Below are 22,149 nucleotides of genomic sequence, written 5' to 3' on the forward strand. Positions count from 1 at the left end.
TCTCTCTCTCTCTCTCTCTCTCTCTCTCTCTCTCTCTCTCTGTGTGTGTGTGTGTGTGTGTGTGTGTGTGTGTGTGTGTGTGTGTGTGTGTGTGCAGGTGAAATGCTGCAAGTACTGGCCTGATGATAGTGAGGTATATGGGGACATTAAGATCACTCTGCTGAAGACTGAAACACTGTGTGACTACACAGTGCGCACCTTCACCATGGAACGGGTTAGAAGTTCAACAATTTCTCTCTTGAACTGCATTTCCCAAAGCTGTTAAGATAATGCCCAAAAGAAACTTTCAAAACTGCTGTCTCAGGTTTCAACCTTTTGTCAAGAGTCATAGCCACTCATGGCAGGATTCCAAAACAGCATCTTTGGTGGAAAGGACGGATTTATTCAGCTTTGTTTTCCTCCTTGTCCTTTTCTGGCTATACTATTGTTTGTTATATAGAATAGAAGCAACGCCTTTATTTTCTCACATATATATTACAGCACTGTGGAATTCGTTCTTCACATATACCAACTTTGGAGGTTAGAGTCAGAACGCAGGGTCCGTAATGTATAATACAGTGTCCCTGGAGCAGAGTGGGTTAAGGGCCACACTCAAGGGCCCAACAGTGACAGCTTGGCAGAGAAAAACCCAGAGAAATAACCGCTGGAGCCACCACTGCTCCCATATGAGCTACTTAAATAGTTCAACTCACATTAGAACTTGTATAGCATTTGGCAGACACTCTTATCCAGAGCGACTTACATTTTTTTTCATTGAGCAATTTAGGGTTAAGTTCCTTGCTCATGGGCCCAGGGGTGGCAGCTTGGTGGACCTTGGTGGATTCAAATTTGCCACCTTCTAATCAGTAGCTCAACACCTTAATCTCTAGGCAACCACATGACCACAGATCTATTCTTATAGATTGGTAGAATCATTGAAGGACCACTTGACAAAGAATTGGTAGAAGGACAATTCTATAGATGAGGTAGTAATAGTATTCTATAATATATGGCAGAAGTTCAGAAGTTTTTGTTTTTTCTGAGAAATCCAAGAATTATCAGAGGAATTGTGTAGGTATTGTAGCAAACTAGCACTGTGTTTTCTGTAGCTCTGTGTTGCTTTATGTACTATGGTCCTGGAGGAACACTGTTTTATTTCACTGTGTCAGCTATATATGGTTGAAATGACAATACAAGCTTCTTGATGTTACCAAGAACTTAGGACACATGGCTCAGTAATTCAGGAAACAATCAGCAAGACCTCTCGATGAAACAATGGAACAAAGGGGAAGAAATAAATAAATTAAGAATTCTTAGCTGAACTCAGAACAGGTGTGCTCTTTAGGTATCAGAACAGTGACAGCACAGGCAGAGACAGGAGCAAAAACAAAGGCATGTGGCATGTCAACACAACCCACCTGGAGTACACTCAGAACAACACATGAGTGCTGCACATGTTGTACCGGCCTTCTGGATGCTTCAAGAATAATGTTTAGACTTTTCATAATTAATGAAGGCGGAATATATGCAGATATGCAATCTTAAGCTACAACAAACGTCCCACAGACTAATGAACATCTTCACCCAGGTCTTTAAAATCAAAATCAAATTGAAGCACTTAGAAAATCCTTGTACCTCTACACAGGGGTGTAAAAATATAACATATAAAAAGCTGGGAAGTGAATTGTAAATACGTTCTAATCAGAAATTCCACAAAAGACCATGAACCGAGCAACCTGGTGAACAGCCCTGATTTGTCGCACTTTCACAACATACACAAGTCATCACAGACATGTCGAAAATACTTAGCAAAAACATAGCACCCAATCTACCATCCAAAAATGACTGTTTAATACAGTTTTTTTTCCCTCACTTCTCCAGCGGGGTTATCCAGCCAAGCACGAAGTGTGTCAGTTCCATTTCACATCATGGCCAGAACATGGAGTGCCGTATCACGCCACAGGCTTGTTGGCCTTCCTGCGGCGTGTCAAAGCCTCTACACCTCCAGATACCGGGCCTGTTGTCGTCCACTGCAGGTACACACATACTGTACACAACACACAACTACTTTCACATGCTCAGTATAATCACAGGCTCACAGCACTGGTCTGTGTATTTGTCCCAGATTCTCCTTCTTCTTCTTTTTCCTTTTGTTTTTCTCTTGATATCAATGTTCTTCTTCACTTTGTCGTTCTCCTCCTCCTCTCCTTCTTTTTCTTGGAAAAGATTCTATTGGCCATTTAGAGAGCTTCAGGGTTGTATAGAACATCATGAAACATCTTTTAAGATTGCACTTTAGAACATGGCCTTTAAAGACTGAATCAGCCACAAAGGTGCAAAACATTTATTTGATGAATCTGATGAATCCTCTCAAATATACCACAATATTGTCAAAATTAGAAGAAAAGTCCAGCCTAATAGAATATTATTTATACATCATCAAACTTAGCCACTGTCTTTTGTATCTCTCTCTCTCTCTCTCTCTCTCTCTCTCTGTGTGTGTGTGTGTGTGTGTGTGTGTGTGTGTGTGTGTGTGTGTGTGTGTGTGTGTGTGTGTGTGTGTGTGTGTGTGTGTGTGTGTGTGTGTGTACCTGTGTGTGTAGTATGGGTGCTGGCAGGACAGGTTGCTACATTGTCCTTGATGTGATGCTGGACATGGCGGAGTGCGAGGGAGTGGTAGACATCTACAACTGTGTGAAGACACTCTGCTCACAGCGCATCAACATGATTCAGACTGAGGTGAAGCAAACCTGGCGTTAGATTAACTGTGTCATGCACATCTGTACCACATGTCAGACTTGCAAAGAAAAAAAAACTGTCATTTAGTTAGATTGTGGCTTACTCCATCATATGGAAACACTATATATTCATGAAATAAATCAATAACGCAATTTTATACATTTATACATTTGCATTCGAGTTTTAATCAAGAAACATAAATACTTCCCTGAACAATTACACATGTACTAAATACATGTATGAATGAATGAATGAATGAATGAAAAGACGAATGAATTGATGAATGAATGGACAAATGAATGAATGAATAGACAATGGAAGAAATAAATGGACAAAAGAATAAATGGATGAACGAACGAACAAACAAACGAACGAACGAACTAATGCATGGATGGATGAATGCATGAAAGAATGGAAAAATGGGTGGTGAATGAATAGGTGTATGGAGAACAAAAGAGCAAGATATGAGATACAAATATGAATGAATAAACAATAAATTAATAAATGAATAAACTTACAGATGAAGTAACAGACAAGCAATTGAGTGAATGAATAAACAAACAAAAGTGTAGTCAAAGAAGTAAAAGGATATCTGAGCAAATGAAGAATGTATAAATGAATTGAATAATGGATACATTAATTAATGGATTAATGGACAAAGAATAGAATGAATGAATGAATGAATGAATGAATGTTATATTAAAATCACTAACAAAAATCTACACACAAAATAAACATTTAAAACATTATTTTCTGCAAAAAAATACATTTATCTTACTTTAATTTCTTTTTGGCCGTAATATTACTCTTGACATTCTGCTAAAATCTAGCAAAGTTAAGGAGATTTAAATAATAAACCTTATGAACAAACGCTGTCTCGATAATGAAGCTGTTATTGTGTTTCTGACTGCTTTCAAGACTCCCAGAGAAGTGTGGACATGGAGATCACTTCCCTCAGTGATTGATGCTCTGTATTTAAATGTCAGCGGCAGATTGCTGTTTTCTGAGTGCAACGTCTTCTTTATGTTGATTCATTCAGAAGATAAAATTACACTTAAGTTGAAAATGAATATTCTTTACAAAACACAAAGAGCAACTTAGAACAAGACAACTAGAAAAATATAAGAAAAGTGGTAAGCTGTAATTTGCTGATACTATGGTTTAAATTTCTGTATTTTATTGTTTTCATCCAGCTTCCTTTCAGCTCTAAAAAACATGCTGGGTGTGAGAGAGTGTGTGCGTGGCCTGGTGTGTCCCAGTGTGGTCCCAGTGTTGCTAAAATAAGCTGCAGGAACAAAATAATAGACAAATGAGTGAGTGAATGGATAAATGACTGACTGAATGAATGGACGGATAGATTAATGAATGGATGGATGGTTGGATGGATGCATGTATATATTCATGGATGGATGGATGGATGGATGGATGGATGGATGGACGGATAAAGGATGGATGGATGCATGTATATACTATTCATGGATTAGACAGATGGATGGATGGATGGATGGATGGATGGATGGATAAAGGATGAATGGATGGATGCATGTATATATTCATGGATGGATGCATGGCTGAATGCATGGCTATATTAATCAGAATCAGGTTTATTGGCGAATTGTGTTGACTCTCAAAAGTAAAGACATAAATAACATTATACTATACATTTAGTTTAGACAAAAACAGACTATATAGACAAGACAAAACAGACTATACAAGATAATACAGACTATGTGAGACAATATAGACAGTATGAGTATTAAATGAATACAGAATATATAACATATCAGTTATGTACAGTACATAAAGTGTGAGAAGTGCATGGTAGTACAAATAACAGTATTATGCAAAATTATGCTTTTGTACAATATACAATGTGATGGCTGACAGTTCTGATAATGCAGTACTTATAGATATGAAGCAGGGAATATAATGATGGTGAGTTGTTAGAGTGATAAGGGGCCTGGGGAAAGAAACTGTTCCTGTGTCTGGCAGTTTTGGTAAACAAAGTTCTGTAGTACCTGCCAGAAGGGATGAGCTGCAAGAGGTTGTGTCCAGGGTGTGAAGGGTCAGTAGGGATTTTTCCTGCCCGGTTTCTGGTACTTGTATGGTAAAAGTCCTGGGGAGTGGACAGGGAGGCACCGATTACATTTTCTGCTGTTTTAACTGTGTGTTGCAGTCTGTTCCTGTCCTGTTTTGTTGCTGCTCCAAACCAGATGGTGATGGATGTGCACAGGAAAGATTCAATGACTGCAGTGTAGAATTGCATCAACAGCTCCTGTGGCAGACTATACTTCCTTAATTGACATAGAAAGTACAGTACATCCTCTGCTGAGCCTTTTTGATAATGGAGTTTATGTTGCACTCCCATTTCAGGTTTTGGGAAATAGTAGTGCCCAAAAACTTGAAGGACTCCACAGATGGCACAGGGCTGTTGGATATTATGGACTTTCCTAAAGTCCACTATAATCTCCACAGTTTTGAGGGTGTTTAGCTCCAGGTGAATGCACCAGCCGATGAGCATAGTATCATCTGCAATTTTCAGGAGTTTAACAGTTGGGTCACTTGAAGTGCAGTCATTTGTATAGAGGGAGAATAGCATTGGGGGAGGACACATCCCTGAGGAGCGCCAGTCCTGATTGTCTGAATACTGGAGGTAGAACCTCCCAGTCTCACCTGTTGTTTCCTGCCTGTCAGGAAGCTGGTGATCCACTGACAGATGGCAGGGGGTATAGTGAGCTTTAGGAGTTTGGATTGGAGAATTTCTGGAATTATTGTATTAAAAGCCAAACTGAAGTCGACAAACAGAATCCGGGCATATGTCCCTGGGCAGTCAAGATGTTACAGAATGTAGTTGACTGCATCATCCACTAATCTGTTTGTTTGGTAGGCAAACTGTAGGGGACCCAGCATTTGTTCTGTTACAGTCTTTAGGTGGGCCAATACCAGCTGTTCAAATGTCTACATGACAACAGATGTCAGAGCGACAGGCCTGTAGTCATTCAGTCCAGTGATGGAAGGTTTCTTGGGGACCGGGATGATTGTGGTGAGTTAAAAGCAGGAGGGGACCTCACACAGATCCAGTGATCTGTTGGAGATATGGGTGAAGATAGGAGCCAGTTGGTCAGCAAATGCTTTGAGACAGGTGGGGGAGACACCATCTTGGCTGGGAGCTTTCCTTGTCTATTCACATCCTCTTCACAAATCGTAAGTGCAACTTGAGTGCTGGGAGGAGTTGTTAAAAGGGTTCCCAGAGGTGTGATGGGGGCAGTCAATGGGCTGGGTTGGATGGGAGGTGTGAAGATATTGTTCTCAAACCTGCATTAGAAGGTGATGAGGTCATCAGCTAGGTCTTTGCTTTGGGGTGGGGGTGGGGGTGGGGGTGTTGGTCGGTCTCCTGTAGTTTGTAATGTCTTGCAGGCATTTCCACAGTGATGCAGGACTTTGCAGAGGTTCCTAACCTTCTTATACAGGTTTTTGTCCTCCCCTTTGTAGGCTTCTTCCTTGGCATGTTGAAGTTTTTTCAGTTTGGCTGTGAACCACGGCTTGCTGTTACTGAATTTGCTGAAGCTTTTGGTTGGCACTCACATATCTTCACAAAAACTGATATAAGATGTCACAGTGTCAGTCAGTTTATCCAGGCTGTCAGTTCCAGCCTCAAAGATACTCCAATCAGTGCAGTCAAAACAGTCTTGTAGTTCCTGCTTTGCTTCACTGGTCCATCTCTTCACTGTTTTGACTACAGGCTTAGCAGATTTTAGCTTCTGCCTATATGTTAGAATAAGATGAACCAAGCAGTTGGGTGGATGAATGGATAGATGTGTGCGTGGATTGATGCATGGTTGGATGCATGCCTGGTTGGATGGATGCATGAATGAATGGTTGGATTAATAAAGGGTGAATGGATAAAGAAATGAGCGAATGCATGGAATATAAAAATAAAAAAATAGCAAATGAATATACAAAATATTACAGGAATAAATGGACAAATTAATAAATTTGAACATATTGAACGAATGAATGGATGATTGTGTGAAAGAATGAACATACAGTGGATAAATGAACAAATAACGAAGGAACGTTTAATTGTCAAATTAAATGAACAAATATAGATTCTGTGGAACCTCCTCACAGCATTTTCTTCTCCACTATTTTTAGGAGCAGTATGTCTTTATTCATGACGCCATCTTGGAGGCATGCCTGTGCGGCGAGACAGCCATCCCAGTCAGCGAGTTTGCTCTCACCTACAAAGACATTCTGAGGGTTGACACACAGAGCAACACCTCTCAGCTCAGAGAAGAGTTCCAGGTGAGAGTTTTCAGCTCTTGTGTCATCACTTCTAGTCAATGGAAGTCTTAGGAAAAGAAAAGGCCTGTCATACTTGTGCAGCCCAGATAAAATTCACAGTTATAATACAGTATTTGGGAGATGCCTGGATCTCTGTCAGATAATGACTGGAGCTTTAAAGCATAACTCTGGCAGCAGTTTATTAGTCTTTTATACTGCCTCAAATGTAATAGATGGAAGCGTCTTTTTGACATTTAAAAATCGTCCTGGTTTTTAAAGTAAGCACTGTATCAACAAATCGTCACACTGGGTACGTTCAAGCAACAGATTCTTCTGGATATTCATAAGAGGCAGATAACAGTGTCTCTTAGACAGAAATCAGCTGCTACATTCAGAATTTCTTTTTAATTTTGAAATAACATTTTGCATTTAATCAACTTATCAATAGTATTCCAATTCTTGAATATTGCTCTAATGTCCAAGTTAGTACTTATAGGTCAATTAATTAAATTCTGTTCAATCTGTTATATTCTGTGTCAAATTGTCCTTCAGTTGAAATTATGCTTTTAATGTATAACAAGGCATTATTCTAAGCATCTTCGGTGTGTAAATATGACCAGCAGATAACAGATAGTTAGACGGACCATTGATTTGATTTCATCAGCTATTTCTCTGGCTTTAAATGCTTAGTGCTTATCTTAATGAGCTACATCAGCTGCATTCATATTGCTCTGTCTTTTTTGCACGAAAATATTATAGCCTTCATTTAGCTCGTAATGTGTCGCAGGCCTGCAATGGATGCCATTCCGTCACTACGTTGCTATACCTTGACAGTCATAATGCAATGTATGCTATTTTGAAATGCCCCATCTGCGCGCTATTGACATTAGCCATGGTGGCTTCAGTAATCTACACTATTGTCATTCAAATCCCATTGTTTGATGGACTTGTAATGTGCTGGTTCATTATAAACACCATTATAATCAGCTAAAGCACTAACCCTGCAATCTAAATCATTATGTCTTGATATTAGGAAGTTCTTACTGTCCACTTTCTGGAAGCCGCAAGCCCTCCATGTGTGCTGCTACTGAAGCCTTATTAGTAGCACTCATGCTCTTTCTACCGAAAAATAATCCTCTGTGCACCAGCATGATCAGAGATCTACATGCTGAGAGCTTTTTCTGCCTCATCAAACTGATCTCAAACACAATTTATAGGAATGTTAATCATAGCATGTACATTCTTGCAACAAGGCACAGTGGTGTTAACAACGGTTAAGGCTTTAGGTTCAAATTATAAGGTTGAGGAATAAGACATCAACTTCTTAACAAGCTTGGATATGCAAAGAAAAGAATGTTGCTTTGCTGTAATGTTTATGTAACTAAATAAAGGGAATCTTAAATCGGGAGCCTATTTAAATTCTCCATTTGATGATTCCAATACCAAACTTCCTCACAAGTGAACCATCTCCTCTGACCTCTCACATCAACACGGGCTTATTGTCTGCACAGCCTCCACTCTGCTTAATTGCTTTTGTATAAAAGTCCCAGCAGTTTCTGTAGACCTCTGACTAACCTAAAGTATCATATGGTTTGATTCAGTATTTTGAATATTCAGTGAATTCAGTGTGTGTCATAGGGATTGCTGGGTATAAGATTCACCACACACTTCCTAAATCTGAAGGAATGATTATGAATCCATGAGTCTGAAGAGCACGTGTTGAATCTGTCTAGGAATTCTTTTTATCATACAGTAGATGTTTACAGCCAGTAGGTCAAAGCTGTGTCACACAAGTTAGGGAAATAAACTTGAACTACAAAACTAGTACACAAATAGTCGGGAACCAATGACAATAACGAGGCGTGTTTTTTCGGAGAACACATTTGGTCCAGATTCAGATTTTTGACAAGGAAAAAACAGCAGCACAGCCACAACCAATCAGTAGAGATTATGTCAAAAGAGAATATTATGGAAATCCTGCATAATCAAAACCATACCTACACAAAATATTTTGAAAATTACTTGAAAATTACTTGCACTATTTTTTTTTTACCACCTTCCTGACAAAAGTAAAGGTTTGTTAATTGTTGTCCTGTTTTTCTTTGTCCATTGTCACGGTGAGACAAAGGCGAGTGAGGATCCAAATGCAGTTTAAGGATTTAATAAACAAAACACAAACAAACAGTAGGCAGGCAAAACAGATCGGGACACTGAACAGGAACAGAGAACGACACAGACCAAATGCAAACACAAACAACGACCAACAACCGGTAAGTGAACAGAGTAGATATAGTGGACAGGAGCCAATAACAAAGCAGAGACGATTAGAGACAAAGACAAGACACCTGGGGAAGAGATGGAATGTGATTAGTGTCCATGGTGAGCAATGAGTGGGCGGAGCAAAACAATTAATACCAGGGAGAGACGGCAGACAGAAACAAGGGGAAAACACAGACAGACACATTACAGTCCATAATATTTAGTACTTGGTCAGAAATATCAATGTTCTTAATACAGCACAATTTTTGACACCACGTCAAATACATGAGGCTTTTTGTTTCTGTACAAAATTTTTATTTTTGCACAAAACACCACTTTTAATATCAAACAATTTTCTCCTTTTTTAATTTATCTATAAAGTATTCTTCTAGCATTTTCCATCTCTTTCTTTTCCCTCACTGGCTTTTAAATCCTGCTTTCACTTTTAAAATTATGCCAAATGTCATGAAATCTATGTGTAATTGCACTGCTTTTCTTCTATTTCCATTACCATATTAACAAACACTACTAAAGTTGGTGGTGTATGGAAAATATTAGAAAAATGAGTGTTGTTGTAATTCCATCACAAATACTGTATTAGGAAACCTTTTAAATGATTAAAACTGACACATGAAATACAGTGGAGTCTTACAGTGGAGAAGTGTTAGAGCAATCTGTTTGCCATTCGTTTCTGAATTGATCATTACAAATGAAATTCAATAAAATTTTCTTCCTTTTTTGATTTTTACAAAAATTCTGAATTCTGAGGAGACTCTTTGTATTACATGTTTTCTATACAATCTTTGTTTATTCACTAATTTTATCCTCTTCCACCAAGCATTCCTTCCCATATTTCCTCATCTGCTTTTAAATCGTGTCTTCTCTTTTCTGCTTTTTTTTTCTTGCTTGTTTTTTGACTGTCAGACGCTGAACTCTGTGACCCCTCACTTGGACGTCGAGGAGTGCAGTGTTTCTCTGCTGCCCAGAAACCGAGAGAAGAACAGGAGCATGGATGTTCTGCCTCCTGACCGAGCCCTGGCATTCCTGGTCACCATAGATGTAGACGGTGGTGACTACATCAACGCTGCGCTGATGGACAGTTTTCTTCGTCCTGCCACCTTTGTGGTGACGCCTCACCCTCTGCCCAACACCACTGGAGACTTCTGGAGGCTGGTGTTTGATTACGGCTGCACCTCCATTGTCATGCTCAACCAGATCAACCAGTCCAACTCTGCCTGGGTGCGTTACTACGAAATTCCTTCTCAATCACTTTGCATTGACTTGTCTTAGAATCACAGTGCAAGCCATAAAATTAAATATGCTCACTACAGTTTGGACTACAAAACTGTACCGTCTAGACTTTCACACATATATAGTATGTAACAAACTTTCATGTCTTCACTTTAAGCCGTAAGTGCAGGTAACAAGGTAGAATAGGCACAATACACTAAATACAACAGGTTTTAATTAAAATAACAACATACTATCTTGAAAAAAGTTTCCCAGGTGCTGCAATAGTGATGTATTGTCTTGATGTCTTGTACAAACAAGATACTGAGCTGAAATTATGACATACTATCTCATAATATCATGTCTTGAAATATGTTAGAGAGTCGAAATTGAGTAAAAAGCATCAAGGCCAATTGATGATTACCTCAAAGACCACAAGGACCCACCTGTAGAAGGAAAGTCAGAGACATAAGAGTAGTGGGGGGTAAAGAAAAGAAATAAAGAATTGAGCACACAAATTAAAAAGCACATGTAACAATATACAGTACATAATGTAATTACAATAACATTATTTTGAAAGTAATAACAACGAGATATTATTAACGTACAATACTGAACACACAATATTACCACAAACGTAGGAAACAATGACTAATCGTACAGTTTCTCAGGCTGAAATTTGTCTGTCATTGCAAATATCCATAGTGAGCAACATGTTTAATCCACATCACAGGAAATTAAAGACACTTCCCTTTTAAAAGTGCTATAGTTTACCATTAAATAAAGATGTCAGCCTTAATCCCTTACTCCAGCTGCACCACTCTGCCACTCAATGTTACTCAGTGTTGCTTTCTTCTTCATTTCCATACTGTTTCTTAATAAAAGCATTTTTTAGAACACATTGATATTAAATATTACAGTCTTAGCCTGAGCTGATAGCAAACTCTATATGATATTTTGCAGCGTTTAAATTTTACACCAAGACTTGGATTAAGGCAAAATCTGTTTAATGTAAATAGGGCACAATTTTTATTCCTGTAAGAAACTGGTGTTATTAAAGTGAACAGATGTTAGGGGTACTGGGGAAATACACATTCACGCTGAGGCGAAGGAAGATTTCGGCACAGCACCAGCTTACTGCTTTTCCCACTGGTCTGTTTTATATTGGTTTCTAGTTGCAGAGGCGAACATGATAAATGATTCCAAATGTCGAAATTTATGCGTAATTGCATTGCTTTTCTTCTGAAAAATGCTTCCTGTGGAATTTCTCAACTACATTTTGATTACCGTAGTGAAAACTCTACTACACTGCGTGGTATATGGACGATATAAGAAAAACGTTCAATTAGTGCAATTCAATGATTCAACAATCACTAAAACAGTTAATTTGATGAACATTGGCATGTTTTTCCGAATCCACAAGTCAGAGGGCAGTAGTGCAAATCTTTGAATACATGGTCTTCATTACAAATGATATTCAATTCAATTCATTTTTATTCAAGAACATTTTTCACAATGGCCATGTTTGACTCTGTGGTTCTCCTGTGCTTCTTCCTTCAACACACAATTGCTTAGAATATCTCTGGATGCTTTAACAATAAAATTTCTCTTCACTGGAACTAAATGGGGGGCACGGTGGCTTAGTGGGTAGCACGTTCGCCTCACACCTCCAGGGTCGGGGTTCGATTCCCGCCTCCGCCTTGTGTGTGCGGAGTTTGCATGTTCTCCCCGTGCCTCGTGGGTTTCCTCTGGGTACTCCGGTTTCCTCCCCCAGTCCAAAGACATGCATGGTAGGTTAATTGGCATCTCTGGAAAATTGTCCGTAGTGTGTGAATGCGTGAATGAATGAGAGTGTGTGTGTGTGCCCTGCGATGGGTTGGCACTCCATCCAGGGTCTATCCTGCCTTGATGCCCGATGACGCCTGAGATAGGCACAGGCTCCCTGTGAACCGAGAAGTTCGGATAAAGCGGTAGAAAATGAATGAATGAATGAATGAATGAATGGAACTAAATGACTCAAACCCTGTTCCAGCATGACAATGCACCTGTGCACAAAGCACTGAGCTCTATAAAGACATTGTGTGTGAAAGTTGGAGTGGAAGAACTCGAGAGTCCTGCACTGAGCCCTGACTCTGACTCAACCCCACTGAACCCCTTTGGGATGAACTGGCACACAGACTGAACCCCAGACCTTATGCTCTTGGACATAGTCAGTGTCTGATCTTAGTAATGCTCTTGAAGCTGAATGAACACAAATCCCCACAGCTAAATTTTGACATCTAGTGGAAAGAATTCTCAGAAGAGAAGATTAGAGCTTATTACAGCAAAGGAGAGTACATTTGGACTGGGATGTTCAGCAAGCACATATGAGTGTAATTGTCAGGAATCCACACTTTTGGCTGTATAACGCATGTCTAGATTAATAGTAAAATTTCATTATAGCCTACAGATTGACAGGTTATAAAGACGGTTGAAGGGTGTATCCTGCCTCGATGCCCGATGATGCCTGAGATAGGCACAGGCTCCTCATGACCCGAGGTAGTTCAGATAAGCTGTAGAAAATGAGTGAGTGAGAAGCCCTGCCCATTCAGCCATTATTCTATGTTTAATGTCTATGTTTATAGAATTTACTAAAGATAAATAAATGAATGATCTTGTTTGTTAAAGTGGCAAATAACAGACAAATTATAACACTTTATAAATTATTCAGACTCTAGTCTTACACTATATAGCCAAAGTGATACAGCATACAAAGACATTCTAGACAAACGTGAGCTTTGTAGCAGAAGAACCACATACTTAAGGTCGTATAGTGTCTCCTGTAGGACTGTCAGTAATGGGATGAACAGGATCTTCATCTTTGCTCTTGACTCAACTAATTACTTTGCAGTGTTTCTCACTCAGGTGATGAGTTTTCTTCCGCAGGCTAAATTTTTCATACATTCATGCTTGGATGATATTTTTGTTTATCATTCATACATTACAACTGCCATTTCTACCATGTGAGAGACTGTGTATCTTTATATGTTGCGGACATCAGCAAACACATGCTGTAGATAATTTAACAGTTGCTAGTTATCCCGATTACAATTGGAATCACTTAGGCTTCTGTGTCAGCTTTGCTATTGTATGCCTTAAGGCAACGGGATTTTTTTTTGTATCTTTCTTCCCATCCATCTTTCATCCCATTTGAGGACTGTGTTTGAGTTTCACCTTTTTCCTTCATGTAACAAATTGCTTGTCACATTTCCTGTCCCAGTTTAATTGTGTGTGTGTGTGTGTGTGTGTGTGTGTGTGTGTGTGTGTGTGTGTGTGTGTGTGTGTGTGTGTGTGTGTGTGTGATAGAATGTGTTACTAAAATTGTGTGTATGTAAATCTTAATACTATCAACATTTTCTCCCTCCACCCAGTTTATACGCTTCCATCACTGTGACAAGGCATTAACATGCTTCCAGCACTCTTCCCATGCCCCTGTCACTTCAACCTTGCTCCCCTCCCTCTATCTATTTGTGTGTTTCAGATGTTAAAAGCAGCCTGACATTGACTGTGTTGCTTTTGAAGCCCGAGCAGACTATAAGCGTTAAGGGGGGAAAAAAGAACGTTAGGTCTGCTCTATCTCTCTAGGCTACAAATGAAAAATGGAGGAAATCGAGGTGGCACAAATTAATTCTCTTCTCCGATTAAATGCTTTTTTCCCCCCTCCCTTTTTCCCAATCAGTCATTTCTCCCCCCAGTGTTCACAGCTTCCTCTCCTCTCGCCTTTGCTATAATCCATGTGTGCATATCATTCTGCTTGTTGTGTCCTTATCTTCCTCCCACTGTAAAATGCAAATTTAAGCACAAATACGCTTCGAAGCTTGGCGTGTCGTGTATTAGAATAAATTGCAAAGCAGAAAGCGGTTTACTGTATGATGGAAGGATGTAACCAAATATGAATAAATTACTTTGAACAGAAGGAACAGATAACAAATACACACATGAATAATAGGAACACTGTTCATTTGTTTGGTTTTGAGAACTAAGTACAAAGGTAAGACCCTTGCAGAACAAAGACAAAGTTCATTAACTCTTTTTATCAGAGCCAATAAATGGATCAATGTGTCTGTGTTCAGTATTGAATCTCTGTGTCATGTCACACTCTACAGTGGTGCTTAATGGCTCATATGAATGTAGACACACAGGGCTTTAAGATTTTCTAGTTTTCTGTTTTTACTTAGCCTACTGAGGCAATATCAATGACTTTTCATTGTGTTGACTCTTCATAAAGATAGTTTTGTCCATCTTCAGTAGAACCGTCAGTAATTTGCTGAACAGAATCCTTAACTTAATCGTTGACTTTTTGTTGTTCCATGTTTTTGTTGTTCTCCACTTTCTGCTGTTCTCACGTTTGAGAGAAATCCCAGAAAGCCAACAGTGTCCTTACTAATTTTCAGACTGAAATGATAAAATGTTCATTCATTTCTTTATGTTGATAAATAATGTCCCATTAATCGTTTTTCTATTTCCAAATCGACTGGTAAAAAGTGTCAACATCAACTCGTCGCATTCATTTATTCATCCGTAGTTAATGGTCACTCAGGTTTAAATTATTCTCATAGTTAAAATTATGAAATATATTTGTTTGAAGTATTGCATGGCTGAATGCAGTGTTGTAATGTAACGAAGTAAAAATACTTCGTTATCGTACTTAAGTAAAAATTTCACGTATCTGTACTTTTCTTCGCTATTTATTTATGTCAACTTTCACTTTTACTCCACTACATTTCCTAGATAAAATGTATACTTTTACTCCGTTATATTTCCAATAAGCATCTTCGTTACTCGTTACTACAAAATAAAATCAGAAGAAATGTGTGCGACTGCAATAAGGGAGGTTTGACGAATCACTGCTCCTAGATTGCATTACGCACGTCCGCACGCTCTACGGAGAAGCACAGGCACACGCAGCCTGCACGCGCAGTCAGAGCTGGAGGCATTTATCTATAACGGCGGCAACCAAAAGCAGTGAAATGTCACTATTCTTATTACCAGAGTTGATAGCACAAACAAAATATTAAAGCAATATCAATACTAAAGAAAAAAAACATTTATTGATTTGGTCTTTGTCTTGTGATTATTTTTATATTAATGACTGAATTCATTGGACACACTGTTTGTAGAATATGCACACATACATGAACTTTTTTCATGTACTTTTTTTTACACATACTTTTTACTTTTACTTCAAATACTTAAGTACATTAAATATGAGAAAATTACTTTTGATACTTAAGTACAGTATATATCAGATACTTTAAGACTTTTACTTGAGTAATATTCTAAAAGGTGACTTTCACTTCTACCGAAGTCTTTTTCTAGTACGATTCTTGTACTTTTACTCAAGTATTGCTTTCTAGTACTTTATACAACACTGGCTGAATGTGGGTGTGGCCTATCAGCTCTCCTGATCTACAAGTTTAATCATGTTTCTCTTCTCCCCTTCTCTCAGCCTTGTCTGCAGTACTGGCCTGAGACTGGCATGCAGCAGTTCGGACCCATGACAGTTGAATTGCTCTCCAGGTCCACAGATGATGATGTCATCACCCGACTATTTCGAGTGAATAACATCACACGGGTAAAGGAAACAGATAATAAAATGCTCTGGAATATAAAGTGCACTCCTTTAGCCTGACAGTTAAACCTGTTCCCGTCATTATAGAGAGAAGGGTTAACACTGATTCCACTCAATTATAAAACCCAGTGAAAATGTTGACCTTATTAAAATGCTACACTGACCTCGAACTACTTCTGACTTCTTTCGAGTCCACAGCCAATGTTTCATGGCTAATGGACTAACGGGCTAATTGCTTAATTAATCTTTTTTAGAGAAGAGCTGTTGTAAATGAATTCAGTGCAGGTATATCTGCAGCAGCATCTTAAAACTGTTGTTAATCATGTAGACAGAGTCGGAAAGATCAGCCAAGACGTGTTCAGCATTCCAGGTTACCTTATTTAGTTTGGCGAGTGGTTTTGCTGTGACTAAACATGGCTAATGTACCTAACAAGGAAGGAAAGCAGACTTACATTGCATCAGAAATAATCCTCATCCTGCTTCTTCAAGAGACCAAAGGGAGAAATCGAGGATGAGGAACTCCTCTCGAGTTGATCCTGTCATTAACTCTATAAGTCAGGATGGCTTGTTGAGCAAGATCAAGAGTGGGGCAGACATGCTAATGATGAACAGAGAAGACAGAGGAGTTCACGTGATGATCAGTGATCAGTGGTTGAATAAACTGCATGCAAAGTTTATAGGAATTCTAATGAGAAAAAATTGAATTTTACATTTATTTCTTGTAGACTGGAAAAAAAAGCTTGTGAATTTAAATTCACATCAGTTCCATGCGACTGACTTAAATTCATTCATTCATTCATTCATTCATTTTCTACCGCTTATCCGAACTTCTCGGGTCACGGGGAGCCTGTGCCTATCTCAGGCATCATCGGGCATCGAGGCAGGATACACCCTGGACGGAGTGCTAACCCATCGCAGGGCACACATTCACTCGCAATTTTCCAGAGATGCCAATCAACCTACCATGCATGTCTTTGGACCGGGGGAGGAAACCGGAGTACCCGGAGGAAACCCCCAAGACGGGGAGAACATGCAAACTCCACACACACAAGGCGGAGGCAGGAATCGAACCCCCAACCCTGGAAGTGTGAGGCGAACGTGCTAACCACTAAGCCACCGTGCCCCCTCTGACTTAAATTAAATTAAGTAAAATGAACACTATTAGTTTTCCTTCATCCACCATGATCTGAGCATGTATTTTCTTTAGTGCTGAATAGAAACAAACACCTGAGCAGACAATCAAACCAGAAACTCTATTAATTTGCAGCAGACATACAAATTCACTGTTATTCTACCATAAAACTTTTCAGTGATGAAAAGTAATACTAAAGTTATATCTGTGCAACCGTCCTGTCATGTTTATTTAGCTCTCTGTTTTTTTGTCTTGTACTCTTTGTTTTTAAAGCTGCAGGAGGGTAACCTGGTGGTGCGTCACTTCCAGTTCCTGCGCTGGTCAGCCTACCGGGATATCCCAGACTCCAAAAAGGCCTTTCTCACTCTGCTGGCTCAAGTACAAAATTGGCAGAGGGAGTGTGGTGATGGTCGCATTGTGGTTCACTGCCTGTGAGTTTCCCAAAGTTCAGTGGTTGTCTTTTTTTTTTTCTTTAAAAATAAATCTCGAGACATTTAGAGATGTACCAGCTCCAGTTGTGTTCGCTTCATGAAGATTCAGACATTCAAAGAGAAGACGCTAACTACAAGTGGTTTTTGAGGACAACAACCTTGTAATCAATACACAATTGTCAGACTGTATCTGACTGTAGAAAGCACATTATTTAGGGTGTTTATAACAGTTTATAATCACACCCTTCTGGATGAGGTTCACTTTTGAGTCTGTTCCTCTCAAGGTTTCTTCCTCTTCCATATAAGGGAGTTTTTCCTCATCGCAGTCACCTCAGGCTTGATCATTAGAGATAAATACAAAAACATTTAAATATAAGTCTAATATTAATCTGGAACTTTCTGTACAATATTTCTTATGTTCTTTAAAGACAATATCCATTGTTAAAAACACTATACAAATAAAATAAATTGAATTGATTGAATCATGCTTCATGACAGTGATTTTTGTAATTCTCATCTTGCCCATAAGGATGAAGCTGCTTCAGGCAATTAATCCATTCCTCCCCTTTCAGTGTATAAATTTTCATAGCCTGTGGCTTTTCTGCACGCTGACCTGAGATGGGAACAGGACTCTGCCTTTATCCGTTGGTCAGTTTTTCCTAGTTTATGCATTAATTAGACTTCCAGTCAGCTTAATAACCTCTGGGCTATTAACCTCACACTAATCCTAGTTCATTGCACGCTATATTTTTGCCTTACGACTTTTAACCTCTAAAAGTCTATTTCTCTGTGATTCCTTCTTTTCAAATCGATTCAAACTTGTCTTATTTCTATAGCGCTTTTAACAATGCGTCATTGGAACTTTATAGCTTTACAAAAATATACTGTATGATTCAGTGCAAGCCAGAGGTGATGGTGGTCAGGAAAAACTCTCTGAGACGATATGAGGAACAAACACTGAGAGGAACCTTGAGAGGAACATTCATGGTGACATCAGATAGTTTGATTCTCATTTCCCAGGAAAACTGTCTGCTATTTAGTCAAAAATGTGCGATTGCAAAGCAATGAGACTTTTGTCCTAAATGAACAGCAAAGCCTTCTGTGAAAACTATTCTCTATTTCTTTCTGTGCTGTGTTTTCCCTCCGGTGAACAGCACCCAATTTTCGATGTACTTGCTTACACTGAAACATTCTGTTTCCTGTTGATGGTCCGATAGAAGCCTAACTGTTTCTCACTATATTAGTTTCCAGATGCCTTTTTTCTACACTCATTTACTTATGCATTAAGTGTAGTTATACTGAGCCACTGGCTTAAATCCTGCAAGAAAACATTGTATTGAACTAGTAGATTAAACTCCATACCAAAACACACACACACACTCACACTCACACACACACACACACACACACACACTCACACTCACACACACACACACCACACACACACACTCACACACACACACACACACACACACACACACACACACACACACACACACACACACACACTCACTCACACACTCACACACTCACACACTCATTCTCACATTCACTCACCCACTCACACCCTCACACACTCAAACTCTCGCTCACCCACTCACACAAAAACGGACTCACACTGACACTATTTCTCACACACACACACACTCTCTTTCTCATACACACACACATACATACACACACACACACACACACACACACACACACACACACACACACACACACACACACACACACACACACTCAACAAACTTTCTTTGTTAAAATGGTTTTAAAAAAGGGAACGTTGACTGTGTGTCTTTCAGGAACGGAGGTGGGCGCAGTGGCACGTTCTGTGCTTGCACCATGATAATGGAGATGATTAGGCACCACAGCATGGTGGATGTCTTCTACGCTGTCAAGACTCTCCGGAACTCCAAGTCTAACATGGTGGAGACTCTGGTAAATTGCAGATTGTGCCGTGCCACATATTTTACAAATCAGTGCCAAGTCTGTAATATATTGCGGATAATTGTTCATTGAGAAGAGGATTGTGAGTATAAGATTAGTCAAAACACCTCAAAACATCTGAACACATCTGAGGTGCTTTACTGCTCATCTGAGTGGTGCTTACTGCTTTTATACTCCACATGGAAACTTCATAAGATCCCATAATCATCCCAGAGGTCTAAATATGTGAAGGCATGAAACTTATTTCACAGGCAAAACTAACAGGAAATAACCATTTCAAAAAAAAAAAATGCTCTTTATACTCCTTGTGTATGTATATGTTCATGAATCATTAAAATCTATTTAAAAAGACAAACACTATCACAGCACAGCTGATTCCCAATTAGCAACGACTACAAAACTCCTAAAAAAACGAAAAAACACAGCACAGAGATTGGGGAAAAATGACAATATGCCAACTAAACAATAAGAGGAATTTGTGGCAGAAGTAGAGATTCTTTAGACTCGTGTCTAAAGTCACATATCATGAGTCTAAAGTGTTGCATAGAGTTTAAAAATAAGAGTTATTAAAAAAATTGTATTTTCATTACATTTACAGCATTTGGCAGTCGTCTTTATCCAGAGCATCTTACATTTATCTCATTTATACAACTGAGAAATTGAAATTTCCAAGGGCCTTGCTCAGGGCCCAGGAGTAGCAGCTTGTGGGATATGAACTCACAACCTTCCTATCAGTAGTCCAACACCTTAACCAATGAACTATTAGTTTCTTCTAGGCTCATTGGTTACTATCCTTTCTCATTGGTGCATTGTGCATGTCACTGTACAGTAATGTTGTATTCTTGTACTTCTGCATCATTTTCATTCTTCTTCCTCCCCTTCTTCTTCCTTCATCACTCTTCATCATTTCCTCCTGCTCGTCCTTCTCTTCTTCTTCTTCTTCTTCTTTTACTTCTTCTTTTTCTTCTTCTTCAGCTCAGAAAATGTGATCATTTTCCATCATGCCAAATCTGATTGCTGCTATTTTTTCTTTTCTTTTCAGGAGCAGTACCGGTTCTGTTATGACCTGGCTTTGGAGTACCTAGACTGTGTGGAGGTCAGATAACACCTGAACTAGTGAGCAGAGAACCCGATGGAAGAGAAGCCGAGCCTTTCTGACGCCTTCAACGTCTTTTTTCTTTCCTGTACTGGTCTTTCGGTCCTGGATAAATGAACTTGTCTGTGGTGAAACCGACAAACCCAAGCAAACGGAGGAACAGGCAGTAGGAGTCCTGATTCTTTCACCTTTGTATTATACATTTTGTTTTGTTTCATCAGGCAAAAATGTAATCTTTACAGACTCTTCTAGGAAATGCCATGTCCAATACCCTACAAGGTAATGGTCACTGTGCTTTGATTTTGATTCCTGGAGCTCAGCCAATCTCTGCCTTATTCACTGAGCACGACGAACACATCATATTCTAACCAAGCCAATACAACGGCAAGACTGCTACGCAAAAAAAAGAAAAAAAAAGAAAAAAGGAAAAAAAATAGATATATGTAGAGTGTTTGTATTCATATTCTCTGCATATGGTGGATAAATGATAAGCAACTTTTTGCTTTCCATAAAGACTGCTCTGAAAGGACTTGGAATACTGTAAGTAATGTGCTAAGAAATGTGTTATACAGCAGATTTCTTTTTTTTTTTTTAAGTTGGATTTGGGCGCAGTGTCAGTCACTCAGAAGCGATGGCAGTCCAGAAGCGATGCAAAGGTGGTCTTGAGTTAATTTATTGCTTTGTGTAAATAACATGGGTATTTTACAAATCCGTTTCTAAATGTTGTCACTGACATGCCAGTATATTTGTTTTCATGTGCCTGTGTATTAAAAAGAGGACCACTCATGCATCAGCATGCCTGTTGTACTGTTCGTGTCTCATTGCAATCTCAGATCTATGTGCTCTATTGGCCATCTTGTGCAGTATCTTTGCTTTCCTCAAGACCAGTGTAAAAATATTAGGGGGAAAAAAATTATACATTTGCTGTTATGGGAAGAAGGTGAGAGGCAATCATGAGAAGAGATGCTTTTTAAATTTCTATTTATTTGTTGTGTTTCCTTTCCTGAATAAGGGACATTATGAAGAAATAAAATATTATGATGTTGCTTTTTTTCTTGATGTTGTTTTTTTTTTTTATTTTAGCACTTTCTTGTTAGAACAGTTATAGCCGAATGGAAAAATAACAGTGTGTGTCCAAAAAAAGGATAAGAACAGCTGACAGGTTTAATGGAAAGTCCTCGAATGATAGTAATACATACAAGTATGAGCATAAGCTTGTGTGTGTGTGTGTGTGTGTGTGTGTGTGTGTGTGTGTGTGTGTGTGTGTGTGTGTGTGTGTGTGTGTGTGTGTGTGTGAGATGGACTATCCAAATGAGTCTAGTATTCTTTAAAGTAAATATGGGAAATATCTTACTTCATTTGTTCTTATCATTTAATTAGATGTGTCTTAATCAGCTCGTTATCTATAGACAGATACACTGCAGGATTTTCTTTCTAG

The 22,149-nt window shown here is 38.9% G+C and overlaps 1 protein-coding gene across 5 annotated transcripts in view; it reads left to right on the forward strand.

The window, feature by feature from the left end:
• ptprua (protein tyrosine phosphatase receptor type Ua) overlaps positions 1 to 21,757 on the forward strand; it is a 232,253-nt gene extending 210,496 nt beyond the window's left edge. For all 5 annotated transcript variants that reach the window (XM_047816652.1, XM_027143997.2, XM_047816651.1 and 2 more), the window contains 9 exons: positions 98 to 214; positions 1,861 to 2,015; positions 2,583 to 2,718; positions 6,874 to 7,023; positions 10,186 to 10,500; positions 15,980 to 16,105; positions 17,508 to 17,665; positions 19,471 to 19,606; positions 20,658 to 21,757. In XM_047816652.1, the coding sequence (XP_047672608.1) occupies positions 98 to 214; positions 1,861 to 2,015; positions 2,583 to 2,718; positions 6,874 to 7,023; positions 10,186 to 10,500; positions 15,980 to 16,105; positions 17,508 to 17,665; positions 19,471 to 19,606; positions 20,658 to 20,720 (1,356 nt within the window). In that variant the 3' untranslated portion in view covers positions 20,721 to 21,757. The remainder of the gene's footprint in view (positions 1 to 97; positions 215 to 1,860; positions 2,016 to 2,582; positions 2,719 to 6,873; positions 7,024 to 10,185; positions 10,501 to 15,979; positions 16,106 to 17,507; positions 17,666 to 19,470; positions 19,607 to 20,657) is intronic.
• The last annotated feature ends 392 nt before the right edge of the window (positions 21,758 to 22,149 follow it).

This window comes from Tachysurus fulvidraco, chromosome 7, assembly GCF_022655615.1.
Source record: "Tachysurus fulvidraco isolate hzauxx_2018 chromosome 7, HZAU_PFXX_2.0, whole genome shotgun sequence".
In the NCBI taxonomy this organism is placed as follows: domain Eukaryota; kingdom Metazoa; phylum Chordata; class Actinopteri; order Siluriformes; family Bagridae; genus Tachysurus; species Tachysurus fulvidraco.